General features: G+C 42.7%; 1 protein-coding gene across 1 annotated transcript in view; it reads left to right on the forward strand.

Annotated features, from left to right (window-relative positions):
• Positions 1 to 878: 878 nt before the first annotated feature.
• Positions 879 to 15,563, forward strand: part of BCAT1 (branched chain amino acid transaminase 1) — a 132,983-nt gene continuing 118,298 nt past the window's right edge. The window contains exon 1 of the mRNA XM_012502471.2: positions 879 to 1,408. Coding sequence (XP_012357925.1) covers positions 1,403 to 1,408 — 6 coding nt within the window. The 5' untranslated portion in view covers positions 879 to 1,402. The remainder of the gene's footprint in view (positions 1,409 to 15,563) is intronic.

Raw genomic sequence — 15,563 nt, forward strand, 5'->3', positions numbered from 1 at the left:
TCAGTACATTTACTGAACACGTAATTTAACCATTCATTCACCTGACCAACAGTCATTAAGCACTGACACATTTGTTTTCAACACTCCCTCTCTTCCAAGGCAGGCCACTTGGTATGGGAGATAAATATGACAAAGGATCTGCCCTTAAGAATCTCATAATCCACTGAAGTGACAACTGTGCAAACAAACAAAGTAAAATTAAGAAGCTGGGCACAGTGGCTCACATCTGTAATCCCAGCAATTTGGGAGGCGGAGGCGAGGGGATTGCTGAGGCCAGGAGTTCAAGAGCAGCTTGGCCAATTTAGTGAGACCCCCATCTCCATTAAAAAATAATAAAATAAAATAATTGATTTTGAGAAAGGATATGGACAAAGTGCAGCACATACACCAAGGGCCCAATTCTGTTTGAGGGCATTGGAGGCAACTTCCACAGCAAAGACTTGGGTTGAAATTTACAAAAATAGGAGTTTGCCAGCTTGACAGAGAGGGAGCGGAGGTCAACCAGCAGCACACTTAAGCAGTCATGGAGGCTGGCCTAGGAGCTGGACATGGAAAAGTGGCATTCCTGGAGCTTTGTATAGCTGTGGGGAGGGAACTTACAGGGGACCAACTAGGCTACTGGGCAATTTCACATTATAAAGAATTTTATATGCTCAAATTAAAGGATTAAAAATTTCCCCCCATGTACATAATAAATTGGCAAAAATGGTTATATTTGAGGGTGGACTAAGGAACTCCGGGAAAGAGATTGGCAAACCAGGCACATGTTCTTGACTATTGCAAAAGTACATTTAAAGTAGCCGCGGGGGATGCACGTATACTTTTGGGCAGGATTGTGCCGCGGTCCTCTCAGCATGCAGCAAAGTTACTTTGGGGACAGTAGGGAGGCGGGCAGGAGCCAGTGATGAGGGAATGGCAATCACATTTGACCTCTGATCTGTTTCTTTCCTCCTCCTTGACGTCCCCATATAAATGTTACACGGGCATCCCCACACTCGGGTACGCACCCACAGTGACTGATTCGGGGGTAACCGTGTCACTTGCTTGCAACACTGGCACCTCCGCCCTGCACCCCAGAAATGAGCAGTGAGTGAGGCCCGGGTCTGGGCGCTGGCTCCGAATCTTCGGGCTGGAGAGACTCCACCATCTGGGGCGGCCTGGGGGAGCAGCCTTAGTGTCTTCCTGCTGATGCAATCCGCTAGGTCGCGAGTCTCCGCCGCGAGAGGGCGGGTTGCAATCCAGCCCGCCACGTGTACTCGCTGCCGCCTCGGGCAGTGCCCCAGGTCTTGCCGCAGCCGGGACCGCGCTCTGCAGCCGCAGACCCGGCCCACAGGGTCAGGGGCTGCGACCCTTGGGATCTGCCCTCCGCTCAGCTCGAGCTTCCCTCGTGGCCGACGGAACAATGAAGGTAACTATTTATGGTTTTGTCTGTGTTTTACAAAAATGTGTGCTTGAATTGAACCGGCGATTTCTCCAAGAAACACAGTTGGCAGGGAGGGGAGGAAGGCGGGACAACCATGGCTTTTATCCCCCGCAAACGTCTGCAGTATCTTCTTTATCAATCGTAGTTTGCGGGGACCGTGCGTTCTGTTCAGATTTCGGTTTAACCTCCACTCGCAGGACGTGCCTTCTCGGACTTTTTCACATTCGCTTTTGGGAACGGAGGTGAAAGGCTGCTACAGCTCCCTCCCCTGCTTGTGAAGTTTGGAAAGGAAGTGAGGGCTTCTCTCAGTTTCTTCTATGCACAGGAGGTGGGGAATTTTGGAGAGGAGGTCTGGGGATGTCCCGGGCTGTAAATGCGCTTTCCTGCAGCGTGTGTGTGATGCGGGAGGGAGCGGCTGGAAGAGTTGACCCGGGTGGAGAGGGGAGGGAGAATGATCTTTTCTCTGTTAAAAGCAGAAGGCCCCTCTTATTTTGTTTCTTGTGGAAATTAAAGCTTCTAGGAGTTACAAATGATAGACGCCTAAGGGCATTCATTTGTTAAACCAGTGAGCACCCTAATGGCTCTGATCTTGCTAATCAAGGATAATTAGCCTAGCTGCCTATTATTTCTGACGATTTAGGTGTAGGGATGTACACCGTTGAGTGTTTTGTTTTCCTGGTTTCATACGCTGGAAAACTGCAATCGCATATAAAACCCGAAGAGCAACTTTTTCCAAGGAAAGTGAAGGATGGGCAGATATTCTTGACATCTAACATTTTGGAATTGAGATGACCACAATGCAGCCTGAACTTCTGGTAGGAATAAAGCCACGTTTCAGAGTTTCGAAGGAGGGAGATGAAGCGTGGTTCTCAACTGCTCTTATCTACAACCCATCCCAGACCATAGTTTCACTTAGAAGAAATAATATGTAAATAGCGCCTTTGATGCCAAACAAAAACTTTCACTACAATTAAACAGTAACCGAGTGGAAACTATGCGTTTTTGTATTTAACAGAGATCACACAACCTTTCTTCTATAGTTAGAGGTTCTATTTCTGGCTTCCTCATGCTCGTTTCATTTTAGATGAAAAACACACTTTAGTTGATTATAGCTTTAGTAAGTAAAAGGAGAAAACTGTAAGAATGAACAGTCTTGCTTTTCCAGCTTTTTCCTGTCCATGTGGAGTTGTGGTTGTTACACATTTTTGTAGATCCAAAAACCCCTGTCCCTTCCACAAGGTACTTTTATAACATGGGAAACTAGGTAAGATATCTACAAGTAGTCTCTTTTCTGTTTCCTGATATTTCCTAAGATTAAGAAAGAAATGATTGTATTCTTGGTGTGATCGAAGAAGTATGGGAGGTTCCATTAAGTTAGTTTTATCACAATAGTTCAAACATCTTTCCACTTATCTCTTAAATATGTATTGCTATCACAAGCTTGAGTTTTTAAAAAAATGTTATTTGCACATGGCATCTTGATTGCCTTTGTCCTCAGCAAATTCTCCAGGCTTAAGACATGCATGAGCTTGTATTTTAAGATGGACACATGCAGAATGGGCAACCGGATAAGAAACATAGTATATACAATATACACTGAGTAGCATGTGTACAAAAATGGTAAGTGCGTATTATGACTTAATAGATTTATGGAGATTTAAAAATGATACACATGTGAATGGGATGGAGGCAAGGGAAGTCCGTGTGTGTGTGTGTGTGTGTGTGTGTGTGTGTGTGTGTGTGTGTAGGGAAGACCGGAGGCCTAGTGGGGAGAGAGGTTTTACATTCCAGACACAGGATGTGGCCCCTCAGGCTAGGCTCAGAGATGTAAAGCTAGTTAAGCTGGCCTAACAAAAGGGTGGTGGTTAGAAAAAGGAAAAAAAAGATGGGGGTTGGGAAGGAAAAGAATGTAATGCTGGCCAATATTTTCATCTGATAAGTTTCAGTAATGAGTAATTTCACTTGATTTCAGAACTACAGAGAGAAAAGGGGAAAAATATTTTTCCTTTTGTACGCAAGAATTTCTCTTGCTTTTCAGCCCATTAGAACCAGATCTTATTATTTGAAATCAGTTTAAAACCTTATTATGAAAGGAAGTTGAAAACATTTGATCACAACTGAGGTTTGTACTATGGACTAAAACCAAGATGTGCTTTCTGTCAGTAGCTGTGCAACTCCCTGAAAAAAGAAAAATAGCTCAGAGCTATCTGAGCTTTGTGAAGGCTACACAATTTATCAGGTCCAGAGAGATAGGAGTGTGAGACTTCAGCCACGCCCCCCGTACCCATGCGCAGGAGTAGTTATTTTTTTATTTTTTTATTTTTATTTTTATTTTTTTTTTGAGACAGAGTCTCGCTCTGTCACCCAGGCTGGAGTGCAGTGGCGCGATCTCGGCTCACTGCAAGCTCCGCCTCCCGGGTTCACGCCATTCTCCTGCCTCAGCCTCTCCGAGTAGCTGGGACTACAGGCGCCCGCCACCACGCCCGGCTAATTAGGAGTAGTTATTTAAAGACATTTTGTTCCTGACTAACTGCCTCACTCATTATGTTCCTGGAATTTGTGATACAAAAAAAACAATGTTTAGCCTATCAATAGTTTATATAGTTTATGTTATTTTAATATAAATTCTTCTCAAACAACTTAGAAACTGCCTCTTTTTTCTTTTAAAAACCCACTTGTAACTGCTGTATATATTCAGGGCAACTTGATTTGGTGTTTCCTTGGTTGAAGTCCTCAAATTTGACCTCAATATACTCTCTACTTATATAAATCTTGTCTCAGTTTTGTCCATAGGCTGACATTTCAATTGTTTTCCTAATTATATATTTTGTTCCTTTTTTCTCATGTCTAGAAATAAAGCAAGGGAAGTGAACAGCTGGAAAGCTGATAGTGGTGTTATTAACCTAACCGAGAGGGCTGGGCTTATGAGTAAATTATTTCTGTGCATAAATGAAAGATTGTTTCTAAATGGTGGCTATCTTGAGCCTTTGGATTGGTTATATCTTTTGGGGTTTCAGGTTGCCGGCTTCTTTACATGGCCTCTTCTCAATTGGTATAGGAAGTTGGAAGATAAAGAACTTTCTCTATTTCCTTTTAGTGTTGGTAACCACAGTTTCTTTAAATAACAGTCACCCCAGGGAAACCCAGTGGCATGATCAGCTTTATGCTCAGGAAGGTTTGATTACTGTATTGGAGAGTGAGAATCCGGGACCTTCCATGATATACATAATTGTCCCAGGTATCCTCTACTTTCTATATGATGCTATCATTCTTTTTTCTTTTCTTTTCTTTTTTTTCTTTCTTTTTTTTTTTTTTTTGACAGAATCTCACTGTGTTGTTCAGGCTGGAGTGCCGCAGAGTGATCTCTACTCACCGCAACCTGTACCTCCTAGGTTCAAGCAATTCTTGGGCCTCAGCCTCCTGAGAAGCTGGGATTACCACCACGCCCAGCTAATTTTCGTATTTTTTTTTTGTAAAGATGGAGTTTTGCCATGTTGGCCAGGCTGGTCTGGAACTCCTGGCCTCAAGCAATCCGCCCATCTCGGCCTCCCAAAGTGCTGGGATTACAGGCATGTGCTATCATTCTTTTTGAGCACAGGAGGAAACTATGGCTGATCTGCTCATTTTACGGTCAAAAATATAGGCAGCTTTTGTATTGTAACATTATCCCCTTAACAGCTGTCCAAATGGTCTATACATTTCACCTAACATATGGTAAATGTTCCTCCTGATGGCCTTTCCTGAGCCTCTGTCCATTCAACTAAGGCCACTGCAATGGGATTGTATGCAGTTCAGCCAAGACATAAATGTGAGGTGCAACTCACATTTTTTAAATGTTTCAAAATTAAGCATTTAGGTGCTTTTATTCATAAACACGACTTTGCAAATATTGGTAAACAGTTTCATCATAAGACCTTGTCAGTGACTCACAATGTCAATGGTGAAGGCAAAGGAGAATCTATCTTTTCTGGAACATCAGGTTCAGGTATCAGTTTCAACTATGCTTATAATTTGTGCTCTGAAGTCCACAAAGCTAAATTATCTTTCCCCTAAAAATTGAGTACTCATATCCTTAAAATAGCTTGGAAATCAGATTACCTTATGAATACAGCATAGCATGTCACATAAACATTTTTCTACTGTCATATTATACCTTTTTGGTGGGAAAGACTATTTTGCAAAACATTTTTCTTGTGTTCAGTAATTAATGGGAAAAAGAAAATCTAAAAGAAAGAGACAGTTATGTCCCAAAAATACAGGAAAATGGAGGAATGGAAACAGGGAAGACCAATAAAGAAAAAAATAGAGGAAATTACATTACAAGGAATAAACTGAAGTCATACTGAAAAACATGTGGCTCTTTCTTATTGAAAGTTGTGAAATACTTGTAAAACTCCGCTAGTTCCATTAAGAATAGTCTTTAATCTAAAAAGAACCAATTCATTTGTCAGTTCTTTATTCTGATGTGTAGATTTGAATGTTTCATCAATTGCATTTACAGTTTATCCCTCAGTGCGAGAACTGTTTTTGCTGTTTTGACTATAAATGGATATCTGCTTTAGGAAGACTTAGGAAGCCTGGGACATAGGATTACAGATCAAATTCTATTTGACTCCATAGAAATCGAGACGGAAGGAGCACCTGTTGGGATATTCTAGACCAAACATTCCACAGCTGTCTCTTAACGTGACTGACAAAGAGACACAGTTGAGACGAAGTTTGGGTATATCCTGGGATGAAGCCAAGGGTGGACTTGCACAGGATGGTCCCAGGGCAGTTGTTAGCATTCCACCACTACATAAAAGGGTGATTTTGCCAAGTGCATTTCATTTCATTTCAGTTGATTTAGGTACCAAGTTATATTGTTTTGACTTTAGGACTAGATGTGAGTTCAGGAATTTGAAATCATAATAAATGTTTCCTTGAACTTTGAAGATAAAAGGTAGAGTTAAAAGACAGCTGCAAAGTCTACATGGGGAAGCATAATACATGACTCAGGGTTCCATGGTTTTCAGTGTCAGTGAGTGCTCTGTATACTTATAAGAATAGTGCTGGTGTTTATAGAAGAAACACATGCGGGTTTGAGGCAGGACTTCCTTGCTTAATTGGTGCTTTTGCTTTCCATTTTCTAAATGCCATGCAAACTACCTTTTTTTTTTTTTTTGAGACGGAGTCTTGCTCTGTCACCCAGGCTGGAGTACAGTGGTGCGATCTCGGGTCACTGCAAGCTCTGCCTCCTGGGTTCACACCATTCTCCTGCTTCAGCTTCCCGAGTAGCTGGGACTACAGGCACCCACCACCACGCCCGGCTAATTTTTTGTAATTTTAGTAGAGACGGGGTTTCACCGTGTTAGCCAGGATGGTCTCGATCTCCTGACCTAGTGATCCGCCCGCCTCAGCCTCCCAAAGTGCTGGGATTATAGGCATCAGCCACCGCGCCCGGCCTCAAACTGCTTTAACTGAAAACATTCTTCTAAGGAAAGCATCAGAAAACTTACTAGAATTGCTTAATAATAAATAAATAATACAAATAAAAGAGCAAAATGAGAAAGTAGACAGACTCCTAGTCTATTGTGCTATTGATCTCTCCAGGTTCTAGGCTTTCTTGGGTCTGACACCAGTTTGTAAATATATATATATATATTTTTTCCAGATAGGGTCTCATTCTGTCACCTAGGCTGGAGTGCAGTGGTACAACCATGGCTCACTTCAGCTTCAACCTCCTGGGCTCAAGTGATCTTCCTGCCTCAGTCCCCTGAGTAGCTGGGACCACAGGCACATGCCACCACACCCGGCGAACTTTTGTATTTTTTGTAGAGATGGGGTTTCTCCATGTTGCACTGGCTGGTCTTGAACTCCTGGGCTCCAGTGATCCACCCACCTTGGCCTCCAAAGTGCTGGGATTACAGGTATCCATCACTGCACCGGGCCAGTTTGCAAATCTTATGAAAAGTATGGCCAATCTTTTGCAAAATGTGCAAACACATATAGACACAAAGTTTTATATCTAAGTTATTGGTTATTAAAGCCAGGACAATAGAGTGCATATAGCATGGAAGACAGGTAGAAAAGACTGAAATGGTTTAGTTATTCAGAGCAGTGGAGAGCTATTGGCTCTTGCCTTTGCAATCAGCTGAGATATGAACCTATATAAGCAGAAGCTTCACGCTGCCATTTGAATATTGAAAATCTCTACTTGCCTTTTAGTTCAAGAGATAAACAACCAATGGTTTGTTTGTTCACAGCACATAAGTTATCACTTTCTTCTTTGTTTCATCTCATCAAGATCTAAGGTGTATAGTTACAGAATAGAACTCGGTTCATACCATCTGCACCCCAATTTCTTTGATCTTCAACTAGTTTGGAAGTGTGCGTGGGTGTTTTCTTAGCCAAGGTTAATATGCAATTTCTCAGTGGAGTGTAGGAGTTTGGGGTGCCTAGCTTTCCTACTTCCCACTTAGATAATTTCCCCTACCTGTTGTACCTGTCAAAGGAGAAGGCCAGTATGGCCATGTTCTTTACAGGTGACCCCACCTTAACCACAGCTGATTGTAGCAAGGGTGTATATTTGGCCCAAGTCCAGCCATCTTTTTTTTTTTTTTTTTTTTGAGGTGGAGTCTTGCTCTGTCACCCAGGCTGGAGTGCAGTGGTGTGATTTTGGCTCACTGCAACCTCCGCCTCCCGGGTTCAAGCAATTCTCCTGCCTCAGCCTCCTGAGTAGCTGGGATTACAGGCGCCCATGACCACACTTGGCTTTGTATTTTTGTATTTTTAGTAGAGACGGGGTTTCACCATGTTGGCCAGGCTGGTCTAGAATTCTTGACCTCAAGTCATCCGCCCGCCTTGGCCTCCCAAACTGCTGGGATTACATGCCCAGCCAGCCATCTTTTACTTCCTTCTTATTCTCTTATTCCACATATTCAATCAGGTACCATGTCCTGTGGACTCTGTCTTCTCTGAATCTGTAGGTTCTGTCTTTCCCATTACCCTGCATACTGGTTTATGCCCTCGTTACTTCTCACTTGAATTATTCCAAAAGTCTCCCAACTGGTCTGAAGCTTAATTTTCATTACATGCTGTTCGATGTCATTCCACCACTCAAAATCTATGGCTTCCCTATTGTCTCCTAAGTTGAGTTTAGTGCATGAGACCTTTTAAAATCTACCTATACCTCTTCTATGTGCATGCATTTCTCTGGTCATAAGAGAGGATTTGATCTATCTCAAAATGAGTTCTTATGTTTGCACTTACTGGTTTTTAACTCCCTCCATCCTATCTATAATTTGCACCACGTTGCTCACCATGCAGCCCACTCCCCAGAAAACTTGTGAGAACAGTGATCATGTTTTTGCAGTGGAATGAACATGGGCGAAAGGTGGGAAGGTATGCATAGATTTACATTTTGAAGTCAGGAAATAAGATACTGATCAATGCTTTAATTCGACTGTGCTTATTACCTTTTCCTCTGTTGTAGCATGAACCTTGCCCCAATAAGATATTGATCATATGCTGCAACTCCTCTGCACTTACCTTTTCTTCTACCATGGCATGAACCTTGCACCATTGTTGGTGCTTTACAGATATTAGTTGAGTTAAATCGAGCGCCTATTTCTGGATTTTCAAGATTCAGATTAATTGATTCTGTTTTATACTTCTCTGTTTTTGAACGGTACATACATCTGTCCACGCTTGGATTTCTTTGGAATTAAAGCTTTAATTGACTTCCAAAAGACAGAGGATTGTAAAAACACAGAGAACAGTAAAGTATTTACATGGTCTTAATGACTATTGCCAAACTCATATAGCTGCTATTAATGCCTATTGCCAAACTAACATAGCTGCAAACTCATGTAGCTTAATGCCTATTGCCAAACTCATATAGCTGCTATATATGTCTACTGGCAAACTCACATAGCTGGTTAATTTTAAATTGATTGCAGGAAAAGTCATGCAAAATGATGCTACATAGGAATATAAACTGAACACCACAAAAATCGTAATGAATAAACTCAGTAATGCCAGCCTGTTAAATCACTAGTTTTCAGATTAAGGCAGTATGTAAAGGGAAACATCCTTGGAATGGTCTTAGAATATAGAACAAAGTCATGTGTTTGGGAATCTTAACCAATTCCGATACTGTTCAACATGTTTTTCTTTGTTGCAAACAATGCAGTTTTTAAGCAAACTAATGAATGCATACCCTGACAAACAAATCCAACAAAAGAGGCACTTAGAGCAGTGTTCATTGAATCCTAGAATTTTGAAAGAAAAAATCTATTAGGTCATTTTGGGCTTTTACTTCTGCTGAAGAAGGATTGTTCTTTTGAGTTTATTTTTCTAGCTTTCAGTTCTATTCCATTTAAATGCCTCGAGAAATAGGACTTCTCAAATTCCCTGTGGAGAGTTCTGGCACCTACTGTATTCACTTTCGAAGGTCTCCTGATAACTGATTTCCTTTTTCTTTTGGTTATACACATCAACTATTCATGGTTGGCTCTGCTGATAGTTTTCCATGAGTCTTTTTATTTTTATTTTTATTTTTATTTTTTGAGACGGAGTCTTGCTCTGTCGCCCAGGCTGGAGTGCAGTGGCGCAATCTCGGCTCACTGCAAGCTCCGCCTCCCGGGTTCACGCCATTCTCCTGTCTCAGCCTCTCCGAGTAGCTGGGACTACAGGCGCCCGCCACCACGCCCGGCTAATTTTTTGTATTTTTAGTAGAGACGGGGTTTCACCGTGGTCTCGATCTCCTGACTTCGTGATCCGCCCGCCTCGGCCTCCCAAAGTGCTGGGATTACAAGCGTGAGCCACCGCGCCCGGCCCAATAGTTTTCCATGAGTCTTTATGCTTATTTAAAAGAAATCATATAACATTAATCATATAACATGTAATCATTACTTGGTTATAAAGCATGATATTAACTAAACTGGCTTTTAAAAATTCAATAACATTAGAGCAAATATTTTATTAATATTGTCAGTAGTTCCATGAATATATAGATGTAGGATGTCAATAAAGTTTATGCCCCTTAATAACTGAGTGTGTTAATGTTGCATTTGCTGGTTAACTGGCACCTTCCCACCTCTTGATCAACGTTCTTAGAACAGTATGTGAGGGAGTACTTTAGTCTACCACTTGATATTCAAGGACAACACTTTGAAGCTTGAAATGAGGGATTGTTTTAACCATATTAATGTAACTGCCTAGTTTACAATAGATTTAATGATTCAACATCATTGTTAATATTTAGTTTAATTAAAAGTGCCTTATATTAACTCGTACACATGTGAAATGACTTATCAACAAGATTATTTATTGCAGCATTCTTTGTGATTACAAAGATTGGAAGTCATTTGCATAGTCATTAGGTGTAAAAAATAATGACATTAAAAGAAAACAATTGAGGAAAGAACCAGTAAGCTCTCAGGTAGAGACAAAAAGAAAGTTACCGTGAGCCTTTTCACTGTATATATTTATATATTTGATGTTTGACACGTGAGTTTATTATAATCAAAATTGAATTAAAAAAAATTGAAGCCTTATAATGAAATTAGCTTGACACCAGAGTCATTATCAAGAAAATCTGAAATACTGGTACCTATGCACATTTTATTTTATTATTTTTAGTTTTATTATTTTTTTGAGTCAGAGTCTTGCTCTGTCGCCCAGGCTGGAGTGCAGTGGTGTGATCTCAGCTCACTGCAATCTCCAGCCTCCCAGGTTCAAGCGATTCTCCTCAGCCTCCCTAGTAGCTGGGATTACAGATGCCTGCCACCATGCTTGGCTAATTTTTGTATTTTTAGTAGTGACAGAGTTTTGCCATGCTGGCCAGGCTGATCTCAAACTCCTGACCTCAGGTGGTCCACCTGCGTCAGCCTCCCAGAGTGTTGGGATTACAGGCATGAGCCACTGCACCCGGCCACCTTTGCTTTTTATATATATCTCCCTAAATAGAATTGGCCGAGGCAGGCAGATCACTTGAGGCCAGGAGTTCGAGACTAGCCTGACCAACATGGCGAAACCCTGTTTCTACTAAACATACAAAAATTAGCTGGGTGTGGTGGCATGCACCTGCAATCGCAGCTACTCGGCAGGCTGAGGCAGAGAATTGCTTGAACCTGGGAGGTGGAGGCTGCAGTAAGCCGAGATTGCACCACTGTACTCCAGCCTGGGTGACAGAGCAAGACTCCATCTCAATAAATAAATAAATAAATAACAAAGGCCATAAAGTGCATATAGTAGGTGCTACAGTAGAAGTCTGCACAAGGTTCTGTGTATGTGGAAAAGACAAGTCAGAAAAATTAGGAAAGGCTTTATTGGGAGGCGACATTTAAGCAGAACCATGAAAGAAGACCAGATGAACACAGTCGTAAGAGCACTTGTACACAACCCCATACTCCTGGGCCCAGACTCACTTGCTCATTCCCTAATCGTAGAAGACCTTGAGGAAAAGCATACTGGGCTTCCCTTCCAGCCCACTAGTAAATACAGAGAGGCCTAAGCACCCAGCATCACCCAGGGAATGCACCATTGGGACTTAAAGCATTGGCAACCCAGCACCCAGTTAAATTCCCCATGTCACTGTTTCCACATTGTCCCCATCACCTTCACTCTCTTGATGCTCTGCATTTTCTCTCTTAACTTGACCCGCAGTAGGCCCTCCCACTCAAATCTGCCCACAATACCCTTTGCAACCAATATTACCACACTCCACTTCATCTTCCCTAAGGGTTTCCTGCTCCTCCTGGTCTTAGGTGAGGTCATTTCTCTGCCAACCTTTAAAGTGGAGGCTGCTCATTTTCTCTGCCCCTCATCCAGGGCTGGAGTGGGGCTGATGCCCTTCACCCTGCCCAGTACTGTTTCCACATGAGACTCCTTGCATAGCATCTGCTCTCTGCTACTCAGATCAGCAGTCTGTGCTCTCTCTTCCTCTAACCATCACTGGAAGACATCCCAGTCCCTCTGGCCCCATTATCCACTGTAGATTTTAGCACTTACCTCTTCTCTTCCCTCCCATATGCTGTTTTCCCATTTATTTTAAGGTGCATGTGGATGGCCCATTCCCCTTCCTGGCATCTTAGTCCCTTTAATTTCTCATTTCCATTAGTTTGCTACATTCCTCATATGCAAGCTATGCCTATGGCCATATCGCAGACCTTTGAATCACACACCAAATTCCATCAAGTCCTATGAGTCACTTTTTCTCATCCCCATTTGTTTCTCAGACACAATTTGTTCTGCAGAGCAGAGTGATCACATCAGTCACCTGCTTGAAAAACTCCTCAACCCGGTGGGGCATGGTGACTCACAGCCCCAGCACTGTAATCCCAGAACTTTGGGAGGCTGAGGTGGGAGGATCACTTGAGCCCAGGAGGAGCTGAAGTGATCTGTGATCACATCACTGCACTCCAGCCTGGGCTACAGAGTGACACCCTATCTCAAAAACAAGCAAACAAACAAACAAAAAATTTTTATTAAGCAAAAAACCTCTTCAACCTCTTCCTGTTATGTTTTGAATAAAACCCAAAGTCCCCACCAGAAGTTCCCAAGGGATCTGGTCCTTCTCATCTTTACAGCCTCATCTTGTTTTGCCGTTTCCACCTCCCTCATCCCCCACACTCTTTTTCTTCAGGGCCTTTGCACTTGCTGATGCCTCTGCCTGGAAGGTCTACTTCCGATTCCCCATCCAGCGGTGCCTTATCACCCTGCCCTTTCAACCTCAGATTGGATGCTACTTCCTCAAAGAGACCCTTGGGACTCCCGTGTTTCCCAGGCTTTCAGCGCCCTCATCTCAACTTGCAATGATTGTATTGGGGTGATTATTTGTATGATTTTGGGATTGATATCTAACTCTTCCACTAGACCATACATTTCTTGAGAGCAGAGAGCATATCCAGTTTTTTACCACTGTGCAACCATATGTCGTCCAATGCTTGGCCCATAATAGGGGGTTGGTGAATGTGGTAGGCTGAATCATAGCCACCAAGGATGCCCATAGCCTAATCCCCAGAAGCTTTCACGGTAAAAGGGATTTTGCAGATCGTGATTAAGTTATGGATCTTGAGATGGAGAGATTATCCTCGATTATCTAAATGGGTCCAGTATAATCAGTAGGGTCTTTATAAGAGGGAGGCAGAGGGTCAAAAGCAGAATCAGAGAAGGAGATGCCACAGTGGAAGCAAAGGGGTGTGTGTGTGTGTGTGTGTGTGTGTGTGTGTGAGAGAGACAGAGAGTGAGATTGAGATTTAAAGAGCTCCATTACTTGATCTGAGGATGAGGATGAGCCAAAGAATGCAGGTGGCTTGTAGAAGCTGGAAAAGCCAAGAAAACAGATTCTCACTCTAGAGCCTCCAGAAGGAATGCAGCTCTGCTGACACCTTGATTTGGAACTTCCAGAACCATAAGATAATAATTTTATGTAGTTTCAAGGCTGGGCGCAGTGGCTCATGCCTGTAATTCCAGCGGTTTGGGAGGCCGAGGTGGGTGGATCACTTGAGGTCAGGAGTTTGAGACTAGCCTGGCCAACATGGTGAAACCCTGTCTGTACTAAATATACAAAAATTAGCCAGGTGTGGTGGTGCACGCCTATAGACCCAGCTACTTGGGAAGCTGGGGCAGGAGAATCACTTCAACCCGGGAGGTAGAGATTGCAGTAAGCTGAGATTGTGCCACTGCACTTGAGCCTGGGCTACAGAGTGAGACTTCGTCAAAGAAAAAAAAAAAAAAGAATAATTTTGTGTAATTTCAGGCCACAAAGTCTGCAGTCGTATGTTACAACAGCAGTAGTAAATGAATACAGATTTCGGTACCTGGAAATGGTGTGCTACTGTAACAAATACCTAAACAATGTGGAAGTGGCTTTTGAATTGGGTGTTGGGCAGCATACGGAAGAATTTTGAGGAGCATGATAGGAAAAGCCTAGCTTGCCTTAGAAAGACTGTTAGTAGAAGTAGCGATGTTAAAGGCGCTGCTGGTCAGGACTTGGAAGTGAGGAGCGTGGTAAAGAAAATGTGTTTCATTTTAGTGAATATCAAAGTCATTGTAGAAGGTTGGCAGAAGTGTAGATTTTCATAATGTGTTGTTGGTGAGGGCTGAGAAAGAAATGAGGACCATGTTTAGGGAAACTGGAGGAAAAAGGATCCTTGTTATACAGTGGAATGAAACTGTGGAATTGTGTCTTACAGTTATATGGAAAACAGAATTTGTTTGAACTTGGATATTTGGCTTAGCTTTCCAAGTAAAGTATTGAAGGTGTAGCCTGGTTTCCTCTTGCTGTTTTATAGGAAAATACCAGAGAAAAAGGGATAAATTGAGGTAGGAACTGTTAAGAAAAAGGAACAAAGACATGATGACTTGGGAAATTCTCAGGATACCTGGTTTGTAAAAGATGCTAAAATTAGAAGATTCACTGTCAGGAAAGTGTGCTCCGGAGAGGAAGCCAAGGGTGAGTTCCTTGTGGCGTAGGTTAGGGGCTGTGGCAGGGATGCAGGGAACAGATGATGGTGACTTGGACTGGGGGTCTGACAGGGTATGGGAAAATAGAGAGGAATGAGTTCATTCTGTTGGGACTTTGTATTGAGTTCCTTGATTCTATGAGTGGAAACACATGTAGAGCTCTCTTTCCTGGCCACCTAAGCTCTCTGACCATATCCCTGACTCTCTCCAGAATGCCCTGCCTTCATGTCCACTTGAGGACAAGTCATCTTTTTCTGCATTTTGTCTGCTGGATTCCTCTCTGGACTAAAGATCCAATGAGGGGTGGTTTCTAGCTTTCTGCTCCTTCCCACAACACTCCGTCAGTGAGTCTTCCGGATGTCCTATAGGCAACTCACTGGATCCACTTGGTCCATGGAAGAATCACTACCACATCCATTTCACCTTGGGCACAGACCAGAGGGTGAGGCAGTCATGTCCTGCAGTCACCGGGTAGCTTACAAGTGCTAATACAGCAATAGCTTAATTAGAGAGAGAGAGAAGAAGAAGAATGTTATGGAGCCTGTTTCTATAGAGGAAACCACAATATCTTGATCAACAGACCCTAAAACGGGAAGAACCAGAGCAGCTGGTGCCAAAATGTAGAAAAAACTGAGATGTGGCAAGTGGTACAACTGATAGCCAAGGACCAAAAATTTGTATCCCCCTG

This window comes from Nomascus leucogenys, chromosome 23, assembly GCF_006542625.1.
Source record: "Nomascus leucogenys isolate Asia chromosome 23, Asia_NLE_v1, whole genome shotgun sequence".
In the NCBI taxonomy this organism is placed as follows: domain Eukaryota; kingdom Metazoa; phylum Chordata; class Mammalia; order Primates; family Hylobatidae; genus Nomascus; species Nomascus leucogenys.